Raw genomic sequence first — 27662 nt, forward strand, 5'->3', positions numbered from 1 at the left:
GCAGAGGGATGGTGGAGCTGGTGAGCGGGGGACGCCAGACTAAGTCAGGTGCTAGCAGGGCCTGATCGCCCTGCAGATGGCGACTGACGACTGACGGCGGCTGGGTGCGGGGCCGCCACCTGGCTCCTGGCGCTGGGGAGCTGGGCGGGGCCCGATGACTCAAGTGGAGGGGGGCACGCCAATGCCCGGAGGGCCAAAGTGCTGCCTAGGGCACAGAGGTCAGCTGGGACCTGCCCTTCCATGTCAGTCACTCATACTTCAATTGCCGGCCAGGCCTAGGGACTGCACTCATGCATGAATTTCGTGCACTGGGCCTCTATAATAATAAAAATGTAATATTCTAATTAGACCAGATGTCCTTCCAGATGACCTTCTGGACAAAGCTGCTGTGGCGGGGGCCAAGGCAGAGGCGGCTGCTGTGGCAGGCAGGCAGGGGCCGAGGCAGAGGTGGCAGAGGCATCTGGCCACTGTAGCATGCTGGGGCCAAGGCAGACACCACAGCAGCTGGGGCCAAACCCCTTGCACAAATTTAATGCATCGAGCCTCTAGTTGTAATTTAACAAACATGGATGCATATGGCTTTTTGACTTAGTGTTTTGATGTCTTCAGATAAATACACAGAAGTAGAATTACTGAGTACTTCATTATCTCTCTGTTTTAAAAGTCTAATTTGTCTGATATAAACAGTGCTTCCCCAGTGTTTTTTTGTTTGTTTCCATTTTCATGAAATTTCTTTTTCCATCCCTTTACTTTCAGTCTGTGTGTATCTTTCAATCTGAAGTGAGTCTCTTGTAGACAGCATATGTAAGGGTTTCGGTTATCCATTGAGCCATCCTATCTTTATATTGGAGAATTTAATCCATTTGCAGTTAAAGTAATTTTTTTATTTATTAAGGTATTACATATGTGTCCTTTAAAGTAATTTTTGATAGATATGTATTTATTACCATTTCACTATTCATATTTTTCTCTTTTTTCCTCCTTCTTAATGAAGTACCTTTAACATTTCTATGGTGGTGATGAACTCCTTTAGCTTTTTCTTGTCTGGTAAGCTCTTTATCTGTCCTATGATTCTAAATGATAACTTTGTAGGGTAGAGTAATCTTGGTTGCAGGTCCTTGCTTTTCATCCCTTTGAATATTTCTTGCTACTCCCTTCTGACTTGCAAAGTTTCTGTTAAATCCTCTGACAGTCTTATGAGAGATGACTTGAAGGTAACTAGCTGCTTTTCTCTTGCTGCTTTTAAGATTCTCCCTTTGTCTTTAACCTTTGGCATTTTTATTATGATGTGTCTTGGTGTGGGCCTCTTTGGGTTCACCTTGTTTGGGATTCTCTGGGCTTCTGGGTTTAGTATGTCTGTTTCCTTCACCAGGTTAGGGAAGTTTTCTGTTATTATTTTTTCACACATAGATTTTTAATTCCATGCGCTCTCTTCTATTTCTGGCATCCCCATGATGTGAATATTGGTATGCTTGAAATTCTAGAGGCTTTTTAAACTATCCTTATTTTGTTTGGATTCATTTTTTTCCCCCGGTTCTGATTGGGTATTTTCTGCTCCCTTATTTTTCAAATTTCTGATTTGATCCTCTCTTTCATCTACCCCACTGTTGATTCCCTGTAATGCATTCTTCATATTAGTGTATTCTTCATTTCTGACTGGTTCTTTTCTATGTTTTCTATCTTTCTCTTAAGGTTCTTCTCACTAAGTTCATCTAATCTTCCCCTAAGTTCATTAAGCATCCTTAAAACCAGTATTTTGAACTCTGCATCTGGTAAATTGCTCATCTCCATTTTGTTTAGTTCTTTTTCTGAAGTTCTGTTCTGTTCTTTCATTTGGGACATGTTTCTTTGTCTTATTTTGGCTGCCTCCCTGTGTTTGTTTCTATGTATTAGGTAGAACTGCTGTGTCTCCCAGGCTTGGTAGAGTAGCTTTATGTAGTAGGTGTCCTGAAGGGCCAATGGTGCAGCATCTCCAGTCACCCAACCAGGGTGCATAAGGTGTGCCCCCAGTGTGGGCTGTGTGCATACTCCTGTTTTGTTGAGCCTTGATTGCTGTTGGCATCTCAATGGGAAGGATTTACTCCCAGGCTAATTGGCTGAAAGGACTAGCCAAGACTACAACAGAGGATCTGCTGTTCAGGAGCAAACCACAGGTATCTTCAGCAAGACTCGCTTCAGCAGATCTCTTGGTCCCAATGAGTTTGCCTCTTGAGTGTGTCACTCATGGAGATAATTGGCTGGTGCTCCAGCTTGATCTGAAACTGTCCACTGGGTATGCTGGCTCTGAGGCCTCCTGGGAAGTGCAGGCCAAGATCAGCTGCCACCTGTGTTCTGCCTGGGGCCACCTGGCATGAGCTACAGAGAAATCTACAGTTGTCTGGTACTTGTGCTGGACTTGGAAGTGCCTAGGAGAGGCCAAGCTGTAAACCAAGGCTGGCTGCTGCTAGTCTGGTGCCTCAGGCCACTAAGCTATAAGCAAGGACACACTAACTCTTGTTTGGGGTTTGTTGTCCTTTGAGAGATTTTCGAAAAGTCCACAGCATGAGCCACAACAGGCCATTTGTATGGAAAAGCCACTAGAAGCAGCTTGGGAGAGCCTGAAACTTGTGTGGGTCAGAATCTTAGAGAATCAGCAGGGCTGGGTAAACAGTATTAACCAGGTTGATGGCACCCACCTCCCGACTCTGTGTGGGGAGGGATCAGGAAGGGAACAATGGCCTCTGCCTGCACTTCTGTCTGGGAGAAAGCTGCCCCTCCAGCCCTCACTGGACAGTTCAGTTCCTGGAGCCTTTTTAGCTGTTTTCCCAGTGCTGGAGCTCAGAGAGTGTGTGGCTGAGTAAGTTTGTGCATGGTCCCTTTAAGAGGAATTGCCAGGGACTCCAGCAGCCCTCCATCTCACTCAGCTTCAATCCCTGCTGCTTTTCACAGCCAGAAGTTGTCAGTACTTATCTTCCTGGCACTGGAACCTTGGTCTTGAGGCCCTGGTATGGGGCTGGGGCTCCTAGCGCCTCATGGGGTACCTCTGCATCCAAGATTTCTCTCCCAATTTTTATCTGCTACTTGTAGGCATGGGACCAGCCTCTTATGCATCTCCATCTCTCCTACCAGTCTGAATGTGGCTTCCTCATCCAGTGGCTAGACTTCAGGTGGTTCTTTCTTTTTTTATTTTTTATTTAAGGGTTGGGGGTTGGGGGTTGGGGAGTGTAGGGAGATCGCTGGAGGGGGAGCCAGGTGGTTCTCAATGACTGTTTTTCTGTAGTTCAGTTGTAATTTTTTTTTATTGATTTCATAGAGGAAGGGAGAGAGATAAAAACCATCAGTGATAAGAGAGTATCATTGATTGGCTGCCTCCTGCACGCCCCCCAATGGGGATCGAGCCTGCAACCTGGGCATGTGCTCTGACCAGGAATCAAACTGTGACCTCCTGGTTCATGGGTCGATGCTCAACCACTGAGCCACACCAGCCAAGCTTTAGTTGTAATTTATATGTGGTTGTGGAAAGAGGCCAGTACTGCATTTACCTATGCTACCATCTTGACCAAAAGTCCTATTTGTTTCTCTTATTGTATATAAACATGTCTAACTCTGTGTCTTTTGCTGAAACAACCTAGATTGTGAGCTAGGTTTGAGGACAGATATCGTGGGTCATTGAATATGATGTATGAATTTGTTAAATTAAACACCCTGAGGTTACATACGCAATAATACATTAATCAAATACTGGAGCAACAACATACAGGGTGAGGCAACAGCAAATTTACAGTTGTGAGTAAAGCACAGTTTATTCTTGTATTATTTATTTATTATTTTATCATTTTCCATATGGAAACTGTAAATCTACTTTTGCACACACCCCCATTATCTATGCAGTGTGAAATTGCCAGATAGCACAAGCAGCATTGATTTGCTTCCCTTTCAGTGTAGGCTAACTTAATTAAGAGGCCCTGTACCATACCCCAATCTTACATAAGCTGGTTTCTGACAAATCCTAATATATAAAAACCCTGGGTTGTAATGACCAGTAATGACCGAGGCTCGACCAACTGGAAGTAAGTCCTACACCCAGCGCTGACTGCTTCTGCTGTAAGCGTGGTGCCCCAGCACTGACTGCTGAGGGGGCTGTGAATCAGGGCCAGAGAGAGGCCTGAAGAGAGAAGCAGGGACTGATCCATTGCCTCTGCGGCAGCTTTTGATCAGCACTTGCCTCTCTCTTTCTCTCCCAGTCTGGCCAGCAGCCGCGCCTCCATTTCTCTCCAGGCCTCCACTGGGGCTGCTGATCAGCCCAGCCTTTCTGATCAGGCCCCGTTGACAGGCCCAGAGATGCTGACTGGCATAGAAACTGACCAGTCAGAACCAAATCTGGGTGAAGTATGAGGAAACAATGACTGCCTAGGAGGCGGAGCTTCTCATGCTCACTGGCATAGAAACTATCCAATCAGAACCAAATCTGGGTCAACTGTGTGGAGCCAGTGGCTGCCTAGGAGGTGGAGCTTTTGACACTGACTGGCATAGAAACTGACCAATCAGAACCAAATCTGGGTCAACTGTGAGGAGCCAATGGCTGCCTAGGAGGCAGAGCTTTTGACGCTGACTGACATAGAAACCAACCAATCAGAACCAAATTGTCTGGCAGAGGAGGGCAGTTGGGGGTGAGATCAGGCCGGCAGGGGAGGGCAGTTGGGTGCGATATCAAGTCGGCAGGGGAGGGCAGTTGGAGGCGAGATCAGGCAGGCAGAGGCAGTTAGGGGCGAGATAAGGCTGGCAGGGGAGGGCAGTTAGGGGTGATCAGGCAGGCAGAAGCAGTTAGGGGAGATCAGGCAGGCAGAAGCAGTTAGGGGAGATCAGGCAGGCAGGCAGGAGAGCGGTTAGGAGCCAGCAGTTCCAGATTGTGAGAGGGATGTCCGACTGCCAGATATCCCCCAAGGGGTCCCAGATTGGAGAGGGTGCAGGCTAGGCTGAGGGAACCCCCCCCTCCGTGCACGAATTTTGTGCACCAGGCCACTGGTAGCTTATAATAACCAGGGAATACTTAGCTCTTTTTTATAAGCAGTCATAAATTAGTTTGAATCATCATTCTGATATAAGTTCCCATTGTTTTATTTTTAGAACTATTATGGTAGTTGTGAGTGGGTTTTTTGGAGGGTGTGGTTATTTGTTGCTTTTCCCAGAAGAAAAATTCTTCTATTTATAGCCTTGCTTCTCTTAGTACTTAGGCATATATACTTTTTAAAAGTTGAAATCATATTATATTAAGGGGTCATGGTTGGTTAAGGGGTTATGGTTGGCTTTGTCCCATCTATACCCTCTTACTTATCATTCTAAAGCAGTAATGTGTATGTAAATGCCTGGTGGTAATTCCTAGCTCTTGGGCAGAGGTTTTACTTTTATCAGAATAGTGATTCTCCATCCCAGGTCTTGCCCAGTGTTTTTTAGAGTTGTCAGAATGGTATTACAAAATCATCCACACCTATATTTTGCTCTAAAGAGTCACTGGAAAAAGTACCTTATAGTATTCTGGAGAAAGGGGTTAGGGTGGCCAGTTCCAAGAAATTAAATGACTAAACTCCCAAAATACTAGAAAGTGTTTCATAAGTGGTACTATACAAAACTGTCAGGAGCAGTTCAGGATGACAGTTCATTTATCTAACAAACAGACCATAGTAATTGAGAACCTGGGCTCCAGAGCCAGACAGACCCTGGTTTAAAGCCAATTCTGCCACTCACTAGTTGTGTACCCTTGCTAAGTATGTATTAATAGCAAAAGAAAATAATTTTAGTGACTCAATAGCAGTTAAAAGCATTATTCAGCTGATGCAATCAGGGAGTGCCTACCATACTCCAATCCTACTTTGACTCGGCTAGTTACCTGGATTTGGGCTCAGATAGCAGTTTTTGTTATTAATTGCTGCGAAACTTTTGGGTGACGGCTATTAGAGTTTTCCTGGCTTTTGCTCAAGAACGTCAGTGCAGTTCCATCCTGACAACTATTCAATTACTTTCAACAATTATTCTTGCAAGCCTTGTAGTTTGTCAGTTGGGCCAGGTTCACAGGTGGCACAGAAGGTGGAAAGGGAAAGGAGGCAAGGGAAAACTAGGAACCCGGTCTCATGTGTTTTAATCCTCTTACATTAGCACTATGAGCAAAGTGTGTTGGGAGCACAAAGGAAGGGGTGATTAACTACCTAGAAAATTAAGGAAGGCAGCACAGAAGAAACTGGGTCCTTAAAAATGAATGAGATTGCCACCCACACCAAGGAGAAAGGACCATCTATAGAGAGGAAAAGGTATATGCAAAAACAATGGTATGCAAATTTAGAACACAGTAAGAATACAATGGTGTGGCTGAAGTATAGAGTATATGCCAGAGAATGGCTATCACAAGGTCATTTTAATCTGTAATTCCACTTAACTATAGCTGGAACATCTAATGTATGAAAACCTCGTATAAGTTGCCTCAGAATTAAAGTAATCTAGGCTGCAGAACCCTACTGGAGCCAAAACTTATAAGATCAGAAAAGAGTGATCCAGGGTACCATTGTTTATGGTCACACAACCTCATTTCTGGGTCTTTGAGTCACATAGGAAAGGTGAAAAGGGAAACCCATGGAACCAAGATAAGAGAATGTATAGCCCGGCCAGTGTTGCCCAGTGGTTAAGTGTCGACCCATGAACCAAGAAGTCACTGGTTCCATTCCCAGTAAGGGCATATGCCTGGATTGTTATGCTCTATCCCCAGTAAGGGGTGTGCAGGAGGCAGCCAATCAATGTTTCTGTCTCTCTATCCCTCTCCCTTCTCTCTCTAAAATCAATAAAAACATATTTTCTTAAAAAAGAAGAAGAGAAGGCATAGCCTCAGTGAGGATCTGGCAATATGACTGGTGCCAGTCATGTCTATAGAGGAAGTTGCTAATGGGGGCCGGCTTAGGGGAACTCTGTAGAGTCACTGTGTCTGCCACTGAAATTCATTTAGTACACGCAGGAGGAGGGTGTTAAAGATTGCTACAAACTGATAAAGTCCCTGGCTTCCATCCACTGTCACAGGCAGAATAAACCCTTTTTACCCACGGCTCCTGCTGGACTCTTAAATCAGAGTTCTCCATATCTATTCTTTGGAGACTCTCCCAGCTATATATTTTTTTTGGAAATATGCAACAATGTGTCCTTTGGCTTTTATTAAAACACACTACCGTGAAAGCAAAATGTTTCAAATGTAAGTGCTGTGCCCTTCATTCTGATTTAAAACTATTTTTATTTTAAGTAATGGGTGAACACCCCCTTTTCAGTTATGAAGGCAGCCATTGTTCTCAGATCTTTTTCCTGGGGCTTTAAACACTAAATTGCACCATTTATTTCTTTAAAATATAATTCAAGTTAGCCTCCTTGTTATAGTTACCTATAAGGAAATTCATGCATTCCTTTCAACAAAATCATTTTTTTTATCCCCTACTTCAAGACTACTTCCATAACATGCATTTTGCATGCCCAGTAATTGTATTGCCTACAACCTACAAGCACAGATTTCATTTTGGAGGGTATTGCTGATTAATGTATCTCACTGAACCTGAGCCTTATTCACCTGATCATCACCTTCAGCAAATCATATCTTTTTACCTTACAAAAGGTTCTTAGTTGTAGCCTTAGAATGAAGGAGAAAGAGGCTGTTAGAGCGAAATAAATTTTATTGTTACACTAGAGGCCTGTTGCACAAAATTCATGCACTGGGGGGGGGGGTGTCCCTCAGCTGAGCCTACACCCATCTCCTAGAGGTCTGGTCCCCCCCAACTGCTCTCCTCTGCAGGCCTGGTCACCCCAACTGCCCTTCCCTGCTGGCCATCTTGTGACAATGTAGGGTCGGCCATCTTGTGGCAGCCTTCTTGTGACGTTGTGGGGGCAGCCATCTTGTGGCAACATGGGGTGGCCATCTTGTGACAACGTGGGGACATACATCTTGTGGTGGCCATCTTGTGACAACATGGGGACAGCCATCTTGTGGCGGCCATCTTGTGACGACATGGGGGCAGCCATCTTGTGACAACATGGGGGCGGCCACCTTGTGATATGAATGCGTGAGGGTCAATTTGCATATTACCTCTTTATTATATAGGATATTTACATTTAGGATTATGAAGGCAGAAACTTGCCATGTTCATGTAGAACATGTCACCAAAGCTAAAACCTTAACATTGTAAAATTTCATTGGGCCACAAAGTAAATCAACAGTAACAAATCTACTTTGATTCCTGATCCTCTGGAAGGTACTAGAAAAAGTCTCCAAAAGCCATTGTTCTAGGCCCTACTAATCTAGACTAGGCCTATACCTAGTCCTTTTACTGAAACTTATATATAATATGGGAGAGAGGAAGAGGTAACTGTTAACCTATAATATATTGAAGTGTGGTAGTTCTGTTTTTTATAAGAAGGATTTAGTATGTCTTGCTCTTAAAGAATTGCCAGTATTGTAAATCATGATGAGACAGGATGTAGGAACATTGGAGCTTCCTTTGAATTCTCTTTGAGTCTCACTAGTTGAGAATTTCTGGGCAGAATAAGGGAAATGCTTTATAAACAGCACTTACTGAGGGCCATTTCACTCCTTACCTTAAAGGTACTGAGATTTAAGTTTCATCAACTATGTAATGTTTCACTGGGCTGGTGCTGAGACTCCATGTGCTAACCCTAAATTCTTTCCTTGGTGTTGAGCCAGTAGCAATTTCACTTACGACCTCCTTTTCAGAAATAATCCTTTCTTGCTAGGGCTTTTCAGGATCACTTACACAGTAGTGGTAATTCATATATTGCCATGCCAAATCCTGAATTTCACCAGGAGAACTAAGCTTGCTCATGTGCTAACCTATAAACACATTAATCCTAATAAATGGTTTAGATTTCCCTTCTAGGTGGTGTTCCATTGCCCATAAAAGGAATTGGCCCTTCTCTGGGAGGGAATCAGTGCCTATCCTTTCCTTCCACTACCTGGAGTAGCTGCAGTTGTGATGTGTAAGAGGGACAGAGGCTACAGTTATTTGTCTTGACTTCAGGGGCACATTTTTCTGGGGTATTTACCATGGCATTTATTTCCTTGTAGGGTAAGCTCTTGTTACCTTGACTGACTATAAAATAAAAATCAAAAATAATTCTTTATTCTAATCAGTCTTCTGCTGCATTGCCTTTATTTGATACTAGTGGCCCAGTGCACAAAATTTGTGCACATTAAAAGGGGATTAATTTGAGGAAATATTTTAATACTGCTATTTGCCCTTTCTCTATAATAGAAGTGTCAGAGATGAAAGAAAATTAGTAAAATGTATATGAAAATCTTCCTCCTGTCAGAGTCTGGGGTGCACCACAGGACCCAGAGTCAAGTCCTTGCCCACCCACGTGCACTTCAAAATCGCGCAAGACTCAGACCCAGCCGCCCCGCCGCCCCCCCCATTGGGCTAGATCCAGACCTGGCCGGTCCCACCCTTGTCAATCCCTGCCAGGTGAGGGGCGCAGCCTCAGGTCCCCTGGCCCAGCGCCGGGGTGGGGGGCATGGCCTAAGGTCCCCCAGCCCAAGCCGCGGCAGGGGGCACGCCTTGAGATCCCCTGTCAAGCCCCACCAGGCAGAGGGCATGGCCTGAGGTCCCCCATCAAGCCCCGCCGGGCGTGGGGCACAGCCTCAGGTCTCCTGTCCAGCCCCGCTGGGTGGGGGGCACAGCTTCAGGTCCCCCAGCCCAGCACTGGGGCGCAGGAGTGCACCTTGAGGTCCCCTGTCAAGCCCTGCCGGGTGAGAGGTGTGGCCTCAGGTTCCCCGGCCTGGCGCCGGAGCAGGGGGCATGGCCTAGGTCCCCTGGCCCAGTACCAGGGAGGGGGGCACGGCCTGAGATCCCCTGGCCTGGAGCCGGGGTGGGGGCACAGCCTGAGGTCCCCCATCAAGCCCTGCCGGGTGGGGGGCGTGGCCTGAGGTCCCCCGTCAAGCCCTGCCAGGTGGGGGTCCCCCAGCCTGGCGCCAGGGTGGGGGGTGTGGCCTGAGGTCCCCTGTCAAGCCCCACTGGGGCGGGGGTGGGAGGTGCAGCCTCAGGTCCCTGCTGATTGCTCCTTAAGGCTCGTTATATGAACTTGGCCTCCACTGTGGGTGCAGCCATCTTGTGTTACAGAAACCCCGCCTGTGCTGTGGTCAATTTACATATTCCCTCTTTATTATATAGGATGTCTTTTCTTAGGATTGTGTGTCCATGAGGACTGGCTACACCTGTGTATTATAAAGTAGATTTAGTGGTAAAAACATAAAAAGATGCCCAGCCAGAGTGGCTCAGTTGGTTGAGTGTCATCCTGTGCACAGAAAGGTTGCTGGTTTGATTCCCGGTCAGTGCACATGCCTGGGTTGCAGATTCATTCCCCAGTTTGGGAGCGTACAGAAGGCAATTGGTCGATGTTTCTCACATCAATCTCCTTCCCCCTCTCCCCCTCTCCCCCTTTTCTCCTCTTCCCCTCTTCCCCTCTCTTCCTCTCTCCCCCTCCCCCTCTCTCCCTCTCCTCCTCTCTATTTCTCCCACTCTCTCCCTTTTCGCCTCCCTCTCTGCATGTCCTCTGACAAGGATATCTCCTTTAATTTTTTAAAAACATAAGAAGAAAGGGTGTAGTCTATAAAGCTTAAACTTTCACCTATTGAAATGGTTAAGTCTTTCACTCTGGCCCTGTGACCTCTATCCAAGCAGGAAAGGTGGGGCAAAGTAGGTTTACAGTCTTTTGTATGGAAAATAATGCAATAATCCTATATAATATAAGCCTAAAATGCAAATCGACTGAACAGCGGAACCACCAGTGGAACAACCGGTTGCTATGTCGTGCACTGACCACCATTGGCAGAAGTTCAATGCAGGAGCTTCCCCCAGCCCTCAGGCCCCAGACCAGCCGAGGCGGGTGCCAGCAGGGGCCCCTTGATCACCCCAACGGTTGCCCCACAAAGGGGGGTGACCTGCAGTGGCAATGGCAGGGAGTGGGCGAGCAGGCGGTGCCAGGCCAGCCAAGGTGGGTGCCAGTGAGAGCCCCCCCGATCACCCCTCCAGTTGTCCCACAGATCCACCCTGATTGCCAGTCAGGCCTAGGGACCCTATCGATGCACAAATTTCATGCATCGGGCCTCTAGTCCTATATAATAAAGAGGTAATATGCAAATTGACCATCACACCCTTGCACAAGATGGCTGCCCCCATGTGGTCACAAGATGCCCGCCCCCATGTGGTCACAAGATGTCCCACAGGTATCAGGCCTAAACCGACAGACATCCCCCGAGGGGTCCCAGATTGGAGAGGGTGAAGGCTGGGCGGAGGGACAAATCCCCCCCCCCTGCATGAATTTCATGCACCAGGCCACTAGTTAATAAATAAAAATACAAGAGTAAACTTTGTTTCATGAACTCACAACTGTAAGCCTACTTTTGCCCCACCTTGTATGTAAGTTGCCACATGACCCTATTTTTTACAAAGACTGCACAATTGATCTAGATAAAGAAGAGAATCTCTTGAGAGGTGGGAAATGGAAACATGTGGCTATTGGAGTATATGTTACTATAAAAGTGTTTAGCACCTTAGATGGTCTCTGTATACAGTTGAAAAAATTAAATAACCAGTATAAAATCCACTAGTAAGCTTCACTTCAGAATTTTTTTCTAAAATGAGACATCATTTGTCATTGCAGGATGAAACTGTTGCTTGCATGGCTGCAGCCATTGATGCTGGAGTGGATCCAGAAGCTGTAAGTAATTTGCCCCTTATGTAGAATCAGGAGCTTTAACTGTGCCATTGCCTATAATTTATCACTCAGCTGAGAAGAGAATTCCTGATTGCTGCCATCCTCCATAGAATGCCATGGAAATCCAGAAATCTTGAATATAAATCTCAGCTTTGTAAAATTCCTAACTCAGGTAGGCTCTATCTCTAACATTAGTGGTAATGGGTGGCAAGGCTTCTCAGGTTTGTCACTTTCTATATTTTCAGACTGGCTTACTGATTTCTTGTTAGGTGCTAATATTCTGCATCAACTATCTAGTAAGTTAAAATGAGGAAGGGAACAAATTAGGAAATCATGGCAAGGTCACAAAAGCATTAGAGAGGAAATGAAAGAGAATTTTTTTCTCAGCATACTTTTCTATGTATGGGATGGTTAAAAGCTAAAGGAACCAAAACATTTTGAGTATTCAAGTTGTAAGAACAGATAAAATATATTAGATGTTGGCTAAAGGTTATAGAGCAAAGTCAAAATGAAAGCCTGGACAATGGTTTACTTGAGACAGCTTTTTCTCCCTAAAGCCAATACATATTGGTAATTTTCATATTCTGAAAGAAGACAGATGAGAGATAAATCAGGTGCCAGAGGTCAGGTTTTTGAGAATAAATGAAACCTCTTCTCCATTTCCACCATTCCTAAAGTGCCATTTCCAGAGCCTTCTCTCCTTTAAGGATCCCTTAGAATGAGGTAAAAGTGAGAAATGTTGGCCTGATTAATAAAAAAAAAAAAATCAAGAGCCATGGCCGGTTGTTGGTTGAAGTGTTGTGCTGTGAACCAAAATGTTGCAGGTTCAATCCCCAATCGGGGCACATGCAGGAGGCAAATGATCGATGTTTCTCTCTCACATCATTGTGTTTTGTTTTTTTTCTCTCTCCCCCTTCATCTCTCTAAAAAATCAATAAAAACATATCCTTGGGTGAGGATTAAAAAAAGAAAAAGAAAAGAATAAGAAACTTAGTTTGCTCTAAAATAGTAAATTAAAGGATATAAGAAATAAAATGCTTGTGAGAGCAGGGAAATAGGCTAGCTCAATTTATTTTAGATATTTAAATTGAATGTATGAGAAACCAGAGTTTTAAAAGATCAAAGGTACTGGTAATGGAGAAATGGCTGTGAGACTTGATTAAGTAGTGTCTAAGGAGCTCCAATTGCTTGTTTCTTTTACAAATCATTATCCTGATCTTTTCCAGAAAGTGGAAACCTGTCTACAGACAAGCAGATCTTCTGATGGATTCACCACTCAACATGTTCTCCGTCAAGCTCAGATGTCTAAGGAGCTGGTTGAGTTGAATAAAGCCCTTGCACTGAAAGAGGCCCTAGCCAGGAAGATGACTCAAGATGGCAGCCAATTACAACCAATTCAGTTCCAGTACCAGGTAAAATCTTTACTAGAGCAGTATTTGTTAATGTCTACCATCTCTCTTGAATTGTAAGCAAAGAAAACAGGCACACTGTTTTTGATGTTGACAAGACAACATAATGTGTGTAGTACAACTACTATTGGTTTAAAAAAGAATACATTCTGGGTAGGGAACCTATAATTTTGTTTTACTTAATTTAATGCCTTCTACAATAGGTTTTAATAAATCTATGTATATAAAAGCCTAAGTGACCGGCCCACCAGCCAACTGTCCGGTAGCTGTGACGCGCACTGACCACCAGGGGTAGACGCTCAATGCAGGAATGGAAACCACAGGCATGGAAAGATGGAACAGACTGATGAATCTCAGAGGGAAGGGGGTAAGGGGGAGGACGGGAAGAGATTAACCAAAGATTTTATATGCATACTAGAGGCCCAGTGCATGGATTCGTGCACCAGTGTGGTCCCTCAGCCTGGCCTGCGGGGATCGGGCTGAAACCGGCTCTCCGACATCCCCTGAGGGGTCCCAGATTTCGAGAGGCTCAGGCCAGGACGAGGGACCCCACTGGTTCACAAATCCATGCACCGGGCCTCTAGTAGTTTGATAATGTTATAATAGAAATGGTCCCTGCTTGGAGAAATTGTGTTCTAATAACTATGATGGGGTTCTGAGAATGGTACATGGTCTCAGAGTGTCAATTATAAAGAGATTTGTAGTGGATATCACATGACTTGGCAAATGGCTGAACTTGTTTATCCTTGTGGTGGTTTTAATTTGCTCTTGTTAATTAAGAGGATTTATCTTTACTTAAACACAAGTCTTGGCTTTCAGGTTATCCACAAGGTTACCCTTGCTCCAGACCTCATTTTTCCTTGCAGCCCAGTGTTTCCCATCCACAAAGGGCTGTTAACAGGGCTGGTAGGTGGAAAAGGGTGCATTCTTTTCCCATCCAGCTATAACCCCAAAGTCCTATATGCTAGTATCAAGAAATCCCTGAAACACTAATGCATTTCTACCACCATTTCCCCTAGTTTTTCAGAGTAAAAACAAAAAAAGGGGGGGTTTTACTATGTGATTTTTGCCACTTTATACCCCTAGAGTAGAGGTTGCTTCCAAAGTAATAATTGAGTTGCCAATATGCCAATAGAGGTTTTATTTTTTTTTTATTACCACAGTCTTACTTAACTTTTTTAAAACTTAATTTTTATTTATGTCAAACAAATTCATGTCTATAATTTGTAAAAGTCAGATAGTACAATACTAACATCATCAATTGATTTTCCACTTTGGAAGATTGGAACATAGTTCTCTTACACAGCCACCCATGCACACTGCCTCACCTCTATCTTTAAAGATGATTATATATAAAAAGAAAGAAATAAAAAGTATTATATCACAGCGTTTGATTAAATGAATAGTTAATGTTTACATTTTTATGACTATGTCTGTATGTAAATGTTTTACAGCTGAGTCACATAGTATAATATGATTCCTTTCCTTTCTTGTATAGCTTTTTGTTTATCCTGGAGTTAATAATATCATTTTTAAATTTATTTTTTTTATTTAAGTATAGTTGGTATACAATATTATGTTCATTTCAGGTGTACACTATACTGATTTGACATTTTTACACTTTACAGTGTGACCACCCCACTAGTTCCAGTAATCATCTTTCACTGTGTAAACTTGTCACAATATTATTTACTATATTCCCCTTCCCCTATTTAGGCTAGGGCCTCTTTCAGTGCAAGGGCATCTCACCACCACCCCTTCTAATCACCATCTCTTTGGTCTGTTTCCATGGGTCTGTTATTTATTTGTTTTGTTTTTAGATTCCACATACTAATGAAACCATTGCTGTGTAATATTCCATTGTGTGTGTGTGTGTGTGTGTGTATGTATGCCACATCTTTTCCCATTCATCTATCGATGGACACCTAGGTTGCTTCTACATCTTGGCTGTTGTAAATAATGCTGCAGTGAACATAGCAGTGAATGAATATTTTCAAATTAGGATTTTGAATTTCTTCAGATAAATATGCAAAAGTGGAATTGCTGGGTTGTATTGTGTATCTGTTTTTAGTTTTTTTAAGGAATCGCCACACTTTTCCATAGGGCTGCACCAGTTTGCAGTCCCACCAACAGTACAAAAGGATTCCCTTTTCTATACATTCTCATCAACATATGTTATTGGTTGACTTTTTTAATAATAGCCATTCATTATTGTTTTTATTTACATATACCTAACGATAATTGATATTGAACATCTTTTCATGACTTAGTCATCTGTATGTCTTCTTTGGAGAAATGTCTTTTCATGTCCTCTGCCCATTTTTCAATTGGATTATTTACTTTTTTTGTTATTGAGTTGTATGAGTTTTTTATATATTTTGAATATTGACCCCTTGTTGGAGGTGTTGTTTGCAAATATCTTCTCCCATTTAGTTGGTTACCTGTTTGTTTTATTGAAGGCTTTCTTTGCTGTACAGAAGCTTTTTAATTTGATGTAGTCCCATTTGTTTATTTTTGCTTTGGTTTCCCTTGCTTGAGGGGACATACCCTAAAAGATATTACCTCAGACTGTTGTGAAATAGTTTACTTTCTATGTTTTCTTATAGTTTTTATGGTTTTAGTCCTTACATTTAAGTCTTTAACCCATTTTGAGGGGGTTTTATATATGGTGTAAGAGAGTGGTCCAGTTTTGGGGTTTTATTTGCATGTATCTGTCCAGTTTTACCAGCACCACTTGTTTAAGTGACTGTTATGACTCCAGTGTATATTTTTACCTTCTTTTTTTTTTTTTTTTTTTTTTTTTTTTTTATTTTATTTTATTTTATTTTATTTTTTTTTTTTAATATTTTTATTGAGGTATTATATGTGTACATATCTTACTATTACCCCCCCCACCCCACACCCACACATGCCCTCCCCCCCCAGAGTTTTGCGTCCATTGTTTATGCTTATATGCATGCATACAAGTCCTTCGTTTGATTTCATAACTCCCCCACCTTTCCCAAACTTTCCCCCTGTACTTTGAAAGTCTGTTTGATGCTTTACTGTCTCTGTATCTATCTTTTTGTTCACCACTTTATGATGTTCTTTACTATCCCTAAATGAGTGAGATCATGTGGTATTTTTCTTTCATTGACTGGCTTATTTCACTTAGCATAATGTTCTCCAATTCCATCCAGGTTGCTGCAAATGATGAGAATTCCTTCTTTTTTATGGCAGCATAGTATTCCATTGTGTAGATGTACCACAGTTTTCCGATCCACTCATCTGCTGACGGGCACCTAGGCTGTTTCCAAATCTTAGCTATTGTAAATTGTGCTGCTATGAACATAGGGGTGCATATATCCTTTCTGATTGGTTTTTCTAGTTTCTTCGGATATATTCCCAGGAGTGGGATTACTGGGTCAAATGGGAGTTCCATTTTCAGTTTTTTGAGGAAACTCCATACTGTTCTCCACAGTGGCTGCACCAGTCTGCATTCCCACCAGCAGTGCACGAGGGTTCCTTTTTCTCCGCATCCTCGCCAACACTTGTTGTTTGTTGATTTGTTGATGATAGCCATTCTGACAGGTGTGAGATGGTACCTCATTGTTGTTTTGATTTGCATCTCTCGGATAATAAGTGACTTTGAACATGTTTTCATGTGTCTCTTGGCCTTCCTTCTGTCTTCTTTTGAAAATATTCTGTTTAGGTCTGTTGCCCATTTTTTTATTGGATCATTTATCTTCCTCTTATTGAGTTGCATAAGCTGCCTGTAGATGTTGGAGATTAAACCTTTATCAGTGATAGCATTTGCAAATATGTTTTCCCATGCAGTGGGCTTTCTTGTTGTTTTGTTGATGGTTTCTTTTGCTGTAAAAAAGCTTTTTATTTTGATGTAGTCCCATTTGTTAATTTTCTCTTTAGCTTCCATTGCCCTAGGGGCAGTGTCAGTGAAGAAGTTCTTGTGGCATATGTCTGAGATTTTGTTGCCTGTGGATTCCTCTAGTATTTTTATGGTTTCCCGTCTTATGTTTAAGTCCTGTATCCATTTTGAGTTTATTTTTGTGTATGGTGTAAGTTGGTGATCTAGTTTCATTTTTTTGCATGTATCTGTCCAGTTTTCCCAACACCATTTATTGAAGAGACTGTCTTGACTCCATTGTATGTTCATGCCTCCTTTGTCAAATATTAATTGAGCATAGTGGTTTGGGTCGATATCTGGGTTCTCTATTCTGTTCCATTGATCAATATGTCTGTTCTTGTGCCAGTACCAGGCTGTTTTGAGAACAGTGGCTTTGTAATACAGCCTGAAATCTGGTATTGAGATCCCACCTACTTTATTCTTCTTTCTGAGGATTGCTGAGGCTAGTCGGGGTCTTTTTTTATTCCAGATGAATTTTTGGAGAGTTCTTTCTAGGTCTGTGAAATATGCTGTTGGTATTTTGATGGGGAGTGCATTGAATCTGTAGATTGCTTTGGGTAGTATGGACATTTTAATGATGTTGATTCTACCAATCCAGGAACATGGTATGTTCTTCCATCTGTTTACGTCTTCCTCTATCTCTTTTTTCAGTGTCCTGTAGTTTTCTGCATATAGGTCTTTTACCTCCTTAGTTAAGTTTATTCCTAGGTATCTTAATTTTTTTGGTGCGATGGTAAATGGGATTGCTTTTTTAGTCTCTCTTTCTGTAAGTTCATTATTGGTGTATAGAAAAGCCATAGATTTCTTGGCGTTAATTTTGTATCCCGCTACATTGCCGAATTCATTTATTAAGTCTATTAGTTTTTTGATGGAATCTTTTGGGTTTTTTATGTACAATATCATGTCATCTGCAAATAAGGACAGCTTCACTTCTTCTTTTCCAATTTGGATGCCTCTTATTTCTTCTTCTTGCCTAATTGCGATAGCTAATACTTCCAGTACTATGTCAAATAGAAGTGGTGAGAGTGGGCATCCCTGTCTTGTTCCTGTTCTTAGGGGAAATGGTTTTAGTTTTTGCCCATTGAGTATGATGTTTGCTGTGGGTTTATCATAAATAGCTTTTATTATGTTGAGGTATGAGCCTTCTATTCCCACCTTGTTGAGAGTTTTTATCAAGAAAGGGTGTTGGATTTTGTCAAATGCTTTTTCTGCATCTATTGATATGACTATGTGATTTTTATCTCTCAATTTGTTTATGTGATGTATCACGTTTATTGATTTGCGGATATTGTACCATCCTTGCATTCCTGGAATAAATCCTACTTGGTCATGGTGTATGATCTTTCTGATGTACTGCTGGAGCCGATTTGCTAGAATTTTGTTGAGGATTTTGGCATCAATGTTCATGAGGGATATTGGCCTGTAATTCTCTTTCATTGAGTTGTCTTTATCTGGTTTTGGTATTAGGGTGATGCTGGCTTCATAGAAGGAGCTTGGAAGTGTTCCTTCCTCTTGAATTTTTTGGAATAGTCTGAAGAGGATAGGTTTTAGTTCTTCCTTGAAAGTTTGATAAAACTCTCCTGTGAAGCCATCTGGCCCCGGGCTTTTGTTTGCCGGAAGCTTTTTGATGACTGCTTCAATTTCTTCCATAGTTACTGGCATGTTGAGCTGTTTAGAATCTTCCTGATTGAGTTTTGGAAGGTTGTATTTTTCTAGGAATATGTCGATTTCCTCTAGGTTGTCCAGTTTGTTGGAATAGAGTTGTTCGTAGTATTTTGTAACAATCCTTTGTATTTCGTCGGGGTCTGTTGTTATTTCACCTCTTTCATTTCTGATTTTGTTTATTTGGGTCCTCTCTCTTTGCTTCTTGGTGAGCCTGGCTAGAGGTCCATCAATCTTGTTTATCCTTTCAAAGAACCAGCTCTTGGTTTTGTTGATCTTTTGTATTGTTTCTTTGGTCTCTATGTCGTTTATCTCCGCTCTGATCTTTATTATTTCTTACCTTCTGCTTACACTGGGCTTATCTTGTTGCTCTCTCTCTAACTCTTTGAGTTGTTGGGTTAGGTAATTTATTACCATTGTTTCTTGTTTTTTGAAGTAGGCTTGTAGAGCTATGAACTTCCCTCTCAGGACTGCTTTCATTGTGTCCCATAGATTTTGGATTGTTGTGTTTTCATTGTCGTTTGTTGCCATGATGTTTTTTATTTCTTCCTTGATGTCTTTGGTAACCCAGTCATGGTTTAATAACATGTTGTTTAGTCTCCAAGTGTTTGATTTCTTTGGGTTGTTTTTATTGTAGTTGATTTCCAGTTTTATGCCACTGTGATCTGAGAAGATACTTGATATGATTTCTATCTTCTTGAATTTGGAGAGACTTTGCCTATGTCCTAACATATGGTCTATCTTTGAAAATGACCCATGTGCACTTGAGAAGAATGTATATTCTGTGGCTTTGGGGTGAAATGTTCTGAAGATGTCGATTAATTCCATCTGTTCTAGTGAGTCATTTAGGATTGATGTTTCTTTGCTGATTTTTTGTTTAGAGGATTTGTCCAATGGTGATAGTGGGGTATTGAAGTCTCCTACTATGATTGTATTACTGTCAATCTCTCCTTTGATATCTTCCAGGAGTTTTTTAATGTATTTTGGTGCTCCTGTATTGGGTGCATATATGTTTACCAGAGTTATTTCTTCTTGTTGGATTTCTCCCTTTAGTATTATGAAGTGGCCTTCATTATCTCTTGTTATGTCCTTCACTTTGAGATCTAATTTGTCAGATATAAGTATTGCAACCCCAGCTTTTTTTTCATTTCCATTTGCCTGGAAAACCTTTTTCCATCCCTTTACTCTCAGTCTGTATGCATCCTTTTTTTTGAGGTGGGTTTCCTGTAGACAGCAGATATCTGGGTTTTGTTTTCTTATCCAGTCTGTTACCCTGTGTCTTTTGATTGGGGCATTCAATCCATTTACATTTAAAGTTATTATTGATAGGTACTTATTTGACGCCATTTTTATTCTATACCCCTGTGTACCTTCTTTGCTTCCTATTTCTTTCTTTCTTTTACAGCAGACACTTTAGCATTTCTTTCATTGCTGGTTTGGTGGTGATAAACTCCCTTAGTCCTTTTTTGTCTCTGAAGCTCCTGATTTCACCTTCAATTTTGATTGATAGCCTTGCTGGGTACAGTATTCTTGGATTTAGACCCTTCCTTTGCATGACTTGGTATATTTCATTCCATTCCCTTCTGGCCTGATGAGTTTCTGTTGAGAAATCAGTTGCTAGTCTGATGGGGGTTCCTTTGTATGTAACTGTCTGTCTCTCTCTGGCCGCTCGTAAGATTCTTACTTTGTCGTTGGTGTTTGCCAACTTAACTATAATGTGCCTTGGCGTCGGTCTTTTGGGGTTCATTTTGCTTGGAACTCTGTGAGCTTCTTGGATTTGTGTGGGTTTTTTCTTCCCTATATCAGGGAAGTTTTCTGTTATTATTTCTTCAAACAGGTTTTCTATTCCTTGCTCAGTTTCCTTTCCTTCTGGCACCCCTATTATCCTGATGTTGTTTTGTTTTGTATTGTCCCGAAGTTCCCTTACGCTCTCCTCAATCTTTCTAATTTTTGTTTCTAGAAGCTGTTGTAATTGGGTATTTTTTTCCATCTTGTCTTCTAGCTCACTTATGCGGTCCTCTGCTTCATCTAGTCTACTCTTGATGCTTTCTATTGAGTTCTTTACAGCAGCGATGTCACTTTTCATTTCTTCTTGGTTCTTCTTCATTTCTTCTTGGTTCTTACTCATATTGTCGAATTTGTCTTCCATCCTTTTCAGCCACTTTATGACCATTTCTCTGAATTCTTTCTCTGATAGGTTGTTTGCCTCTAAATCGTTTACTTCCTTTTCTGGTGATGCCTGCTTTTCTTTCCTGTGGGGGCTGTTTCTTTGTCTCCCCATGGTCTCTCTTCTCCGGATGTCTGGTTATATAGATTTCTCTCTCTGGCGTTGATTTAAAGGTATAAAATACAACACAACCAGGCACAACAGAAAAGGCACTGAACAGAATTGTATTCACGATATTAATAACCTCCAATAAAGGTAACCACTAGAGAAAGACAAATTAGGGAATAGGAGTGGAAGAGGGAGAGTAAAAAGAAAGAACAACAACGAAGAAAAAAACAACAACAAAGAGTGTGAATCTGAACTTGGGAAAAGAGCAGAAAGAAAGAAAAGAAATAACAGAAAAGAAAAAGAAAAGAAAAAAAAAGTAAGAGAGACAAGAATGATACTAAGAGAGAAAAGGGGAACAAACTATATATATGGGGAGTAAACTCCACTAGAACAACCACTATTCCCAGCAAATTCCAGCAACACGAGCCTGGAGATTAATACAAACTGCAACAGCAGCTAATATCAAGTGAGGCAAAGGAAAACAAAAGTAAAAAACAAACAAAAACAAAGCAAACAAAAGAACCAACCAAACCAACAAAAAGAATAATCTAAACAATCTCATAAAAAAGCATAAAAATTCAATCTAATCAACATTCAAGCAAACAACAACAAAAGGCCCGAGAGAAAAATAATTTTTTAAAGGTAGCGTAGAGAGAGGTTTGTATGGATTTGGAGCAGGGGGTTGGGAATTAGATATATAAGTAGGGTGAAGTTTTAGCAGGGAGTAAACTGAAAAAGTAGGGAAAATCTAAAGCCAGAAAGGGTTAAGATAAACTGGGGACCAAGGGGGAAAGGTTAGGAGGAGAGTGATGGCATAATGTTAGCTTTGAGATAGGGTAAAGCGATTGTAAGGGAAAGATGCAAATCGAATGTAGGACACTAATCCAAAAATAAAAGAAAGAGAAAATCAAATGACATTACAAAAAAAAAAAAAAAAAAGTAAAATAATAGTAATAATAGTGCTGATTGAATATAAAAATGTAATAATTAAAAAGGTGAAAATCAAGTGAGGAAAAAGAAAAAAATATTAGTTTCTTAAGTAAAAGATGCAAAAAATGAAAATAAAAAAATATGAGAATAAAAAATTTAAAAAATTTAAAAAAGAATTGAAAATTAAAAAATAGGAAGACTAAAATGTGCAGTAGCGGCTGTCATTCACTTCCTCTATTATTCTGTTTGGTACGCCTTTTTCCCAGTCTGGGCGGTATTTCAGTTCAGCTTCATTCCAGGGCTCCTCAGTGTTGGAAGCCAGTCCTGCTTTTTAAGCCAGCCCTATCTTAATTTCTCGTATTTATTTTTGATTACACCAGAGACAATTAGCGTTTCAGCCCCTGGGTGGCAGTGTTTCTGAATTGACTTCCGGGCCTCTCTAGCTCTTTTTTCTTTTTTTTTTTTTTCCCCTTCTATGGCACTCACTACCGGTTTGTAGAGGTGTGCGCCTCAGAGCTGCCTCTCTGATGGTCACACGCAGCTCTGGCCCCAGGTTCCGAAAAAACACCTTCCCCCTGCAGTCTTTCAGGGTTTCCACCTGGGTTTGCCTCTGTATTGGGCTTAGCAATCAGAGTCGGAAAGAGCCCAGGTGTGCGGACCGTGGGTCTGTGCCCCAGACTAAGGAGCCTGCGCTCCTTTGAAAATTCTTAGTCTGACCCTCCTGGTCAGATTAAAATGAGTTGCTTTCAAGAGATCACTTCTGTTAGCAGCTCAGAAGACCCCCCTCCTCATTCACGGATCACGGCAGTTCCAACTGCCGCTGATTTTTCTAGGCACAGACCTCCCCCGGCTCCTGCCGGTCCTGCGGCTGCCGCACTTCCCTCACCCAGCGCTTCCCTCACCCACCGCGGGGATCAGAAACCGCAGCTTATTTCAGACAAAATCTGACCTTTCCGTGGTGCAGTGAAGAGTTTCTTTGAATCCGAATGTTTGCGCTGATAGGGGACCGGTGGTCTGGTGCTCCCAGCAGTTCAGTGTTTGCAGTTGTCGCGGAAAGTCAGGTTTCCCCTAAAATCCTCCTTTCCTTGCAAGATGGCGAGGCACCCGGCGAGCCCGCAGCTCCAGGAGGGGACCCAGCCCCTGTGGGTGCTGCGCGGTCAGAGGAACACTGCCCAGCACTCCCCCGCCTTCTCCTGGAGTTTAGCTGTCCCTTGGCTTGCCCACATACACTCCCTCTGCGAGCCTCTGCTGCTCCGACTCTCCGCCCCAGGAACAGACTCCAAACCCGACTCTATTCCGTCGCCATTTTCTTTTATCGGACTATTTTTACCTTCTTTATCATAGATTAGTTGACCATATAAGTGAGGGTTTGTTGCTGGGCTCTCTGTTTTTATGCCAGTATCATACTGTTTTGAATATTTTTGTATTAATTAATTATTTTTATTTATTGTTGAAAGTATTACATATGTTCCATTTTTCCCCCATTGACCCACTCCAGCCCACCTCTGCCTCCCCTCCCTCACCCTAGGCCTTCAGCACCCTATTGTCTGTGTCCACGGGTTATACATGTATGCATACAGGATCTTTGGTTGATTACCTCCCACCTACCCTCCCTTGCCTTCCCTCTGAGATTCTACACTCTTTTCTATGCTTCCATGTCTCTGGATCCACTCCATTCATCAGTTTATTTTGTTCATTAAATTCCACATATGAGTGCAATCATGTGATTCTTGTCTTTCTCTGACTGACTTACCAGGTATACCGGTTAATAATGTGTTTTTTTTTCAATAGATGGAGTTACAAATATGTTGATATATATGTTATTTGATATGTATGCTGTTTTGTTGTATTGACAGCAAGCTTCAAAACTTCATATGTTAAATTTGCTGAAGGTGTTAACATCATTGCCAGAGGCTAAGACCAACAAGTAGTTAGCATAATTATGCAAGAAGTCCACTGGAAGGCTAATGGATTTTGATATTCAGCAAGGGCTGAAAATCAGCATAATAGTGCCCTGCTTTTACCTGAATGGCTGAAGACAATCCCTAACCTGATAATCCTTTTACTGTTTACCAAACTTTACCTTTGATATGCCTGTTTGCTTTGCTAAAGGGAAAATTTGTATTCTAGCAAATAAAAGCAAAGGAGACCAAGAAATCAGGGAGCCTCTCCGCTAGAGAGTAAGGTCTCCGCCTGGCTCCTCATGCATTCTAAATTTATATTTCTTGTCTAGTATATTCATTTGTGTGCAGCCCCTTCTCCAGACCTTGAACCCTAGCCACAAATGGATGCGGCGTTCATATCTGGCACCTCGGAAAGGGACATGGAGAAGAAGATTCACCAGAGTGAAAAACAAATAAAGTTCACCAGAAAGGTGGGAAGTGCACTGGAAAGGTGGGAAGACTCACTGCGCACAAAGCCCGCGCCAAGCTTCGGAAGTCGCGAGCCATAAGTAGGCGGGGACGTCTTTTATTTCAAGCCAGGCTACAATGGTGAAGAATTCGAATAAAAGGCAAAAATATTGTAAATTTTTAGCTTGTATGCTCAAGGACAAAGAAATTAAAATGTCAAAAGGTACTCTCTTAAATCAGGCTCAAGGAAAACGAATGCCCTTGTCATCTTTAACTAGATGGGCTCTTGTTCAAACTGCATTATGCCTAATTCATATTGGGGATCAACAGTCTGTCATACTAAGGCCCTGGATCCTCTGTCTCTACCTAAAATAACTTTAGAGGCCAGTCAATGCTATGGAGAGCAGAATAGGAAAAGATCCATGAAAAGAACTCTGATTTGTTAAGGCTTGTCTGTTGATTGTTGTTTTATCTGTCTTTATTGTTTATTGTTAGTCTATTAAGCATGCCTTTGATTTGATTTAATTTAATAAGAAAAGAAACCTAGGTGGCCAGGCCATTTACTGAATTTTCCCAGAGCAAACAGGATGTGGGGGTGGGGAGACACGTGGCCTATGGTACATATCCTAGGAGACAATGGGAGGTATAGAGAACTAAAAAAGGCCCCAGCCCATTAATTACTAGGTCTTGCTGATCCTGTAAAATGGACGCCCACTCCCGAGAGTGCTATTAAAAGTCTCGTTTTTCCCATGTTTTTATTTCCCAGTCTGTCATTTGAAATTTGGATAAATAAGACATTTCTCAAAATTTGGGGATGCATCTGGGATTTCTGTACCTGTGAAGAGAAAAAGGCTAGCTTAAGAGAAGGCGTGCCCCGCCTGATTTTGGGTGGCCTCTTGAGCCCCATCTCTTTAAGGATGCTATAGAATAAACTCAAGACTGTTTTTCTTTAAAAGATGGCAAAAATGACACAAGAAAAATATACAGGCTGTGTTTGGGCAACAAGATTAGCGTTTCCATAATAATAGGTAGTTCTTGAATAATAATAGACTGCATTCCAAGGTTAATATTAAAGCCACTGAAAGTAAGTTATCTCTGTTACACAATTTGCCAAAGTAAATGCCTTGGATAATAATAATTGGCTTTATAATCTCAAAATTGTTGAAACATGAATGGATAGATGTAACTAAATGAAGAATTTGTGGTGGAGTTTTTCAGTGATAACTATAGGTATATTAATGGTGGGGGCCCAGTCACTCGGGGGGAGACTGGCTGCGCTCTCTGATGGAGGAGGGGGCCAGTCGCATTTCCTGCAGCAGTAACCTTAGATGTTATCTCTAAGAAAGAATGTGGCAATTTTAAAATTCAAAGGGCTACAGGCCTGCTTCCAAAGTCTTTGGCAACTTAAAGCTTTGGAGTTTACTAAATTAAATAATAAAAAATTATTAAATAAATAGATATTTTAAAATAACAAAATACTGAACTAGTAATCTGAGTTTGCCTCATATGAAAAATCTAGAGGATAGATTTGAATCTATTAATTAAATATGTCTTATATTTTATTTGAAACATATTCTTAAAAATGTGAAGGTATTACTAATCTGAGAAATGCTAAGTATTTAACTTGCCACCTAAAAAATTTTTTTTGAAGCTTCTAAGAGTTTTAAGTTCAAATTAAATTGGGAAAGATTATATAGTTATAATAATAAAATACATAAAGTATAGAAATTCATTTTTGAAAAAATAATTCTTGTATTTTCTCTGGAGAAATTAGTAGTTCAAAATATATTGTTGTCCTTATGTGTACTACATGTGGTAAAATTTCAACCTAGAATATAATACTTTATATGGTCTAATTAAAAAAGAAGAATTAATTCTATGATCTGAACCAAATTTTTAATATAAAAACCAGTTTAAATTTAATTAATATCTTTTAGAATAATTACAAAAAGTATATAATATAATCTTTGGGTTATGTATATTTGATGGTCGTTCCAAGTTAAATTTCAAGACTTTAACCGAGAGATAGCCTTGGGACATTTCAAGGGCCCTGGAATGATTCAAGGATTTATTCTCTCTTCTTAAAAGAAATATTTTTAAACCAAATTAAGCCAATCTAATGTGCTTGAAATCACGTGGGAAGCTTTATCAAATAAAAATTAATAACTGTTCTATTTACATACATATATTTTAAATATTATAAAAGTTTCAACCTCTAAGGGAGGGCAGGACAAAGTTGCTGAATACCTCTTAAGCAAAACCAGATTATTTAGCATAGGAATTTTAAGACAAGAAGCCTCAAACAGCCTGCTCTTCAAATATACTAGGGGGATGGGGCAGCATCTGTACTTCATAGGTCAAATGTATAAGTTTGCTTACCCTGTTTTTTCAATAAAGGTGCATACTTTAATTACTTAATAAGTTAACTTTCTACAATATAATCAAGGTCTCATATAAACTCATTTATATGAGAAGCCAATATTTTATAAGCAACCTGGTTCTAGTAAAGGCCAAAGTAAAAATTTTCATACATATGCAAATGAGCACTAGCCAAAAAGAATGCTGTTTAAAAGTAAATTTTAAGCTTAATAAAAAGAAGAAATTTTAAAATCTCTTCTGCTACTATTTACAAAGTAAACTAAAAGTTACTCTTCAAGCACTGAATCTCTCCATTAATAAGACACCATAAGTAAAAAGAGTTACTTTTACTTGATATGTATGCATTGCAGTATTGGCCAGCGTCTGAAAAGCAACCAAGTTTGTTGCTCTGTTTAAAAGAAAGAAAAAGTTTTTTAAAGAAACTCACTAGATGTGGCCTAGAAATTACTCTGGGAGAAAAAAAAAGCAGAAGGAGATTCCCTTCAAATATCTAGAAAATTGTAATTAAACATCAATGTATTAGGCCTCAAAAAGAAAAGTAAATAATTTGCATTTTGCCTCCCTAAAAAAGCTTATGTCAATATACTCAAAGACTAATAGCAGAAATACAATTAGTGTCATTTACTGTCCACACCTAAGGACAAATGAAGTTAGAAAATAAGCCTTATTTCAGACTGATTTAAGTTGGCAAATTGAAATAAGTGAATATTCAGGGGACCTTAGTTGTACTAGGCAGGAACCTATTCCTAAATCATTAACTATTTTCTACTGATGGTTCATCTTATAGTAAAGCTGCTTATCATGCAATGAATTAAGACCAAGTCATCTAGACCAGTCATACTTCTGTGCTAAGAATTGAATTAAAAGCTATCAGGGCTGCATTGAAGGATTTTCAAAAGCCAAAATATTGTACAGCAAGCAAAAAAATATCCCCTTTGCATGTTAAAACAAAAAAGGGGGAATAGTTGAGAAATATCCTATAAGTAAACTACATCAATCCCTAATTACTTTAAATTTTT

At 41.0% G+C, this 27662-nt stretch overlaps 1 protein-coding gene across 1 annotated transcript in view; it reads left to right on the forward strand.

The window, feature by feature from the left end:
- Positions 1-27662, forward strand: part of KIF4A (kinesin family member 4A) — a 204012-nt gene that overhangs the window by 98609 nt on the left and 77741 nt on the right. Inside the window, exons 13-14 of the mRNA XM_008155964.3 lie at positions 11680-11736; positions 12960-13145. Of these exons, the coding sequence (XP_008154186.2) occupies positions 11680-11736; positions 12960-13145 (243 nt within the window). The remainder of the gene's footprint in view (positions 1-11679; positions 11737-12959; positions 13146-27662) is intronic.

This window comes from Eptesicus fuscus, chromosome 1 (assembly GCF_027574615.1).
Source record: "Eptesicus fuscus isolate TK198812 chromosome 1, DD_ASM_mEF_20220401, whole genome shotgun sequence".
In the NCBI taxonomy this organism is placed as follows: Eukaryota; Metazoa; Chordata; class Mammalia; order Chiroptera; family Vespertilionidae; genus Eptesicus; species Eptesicus fuscus.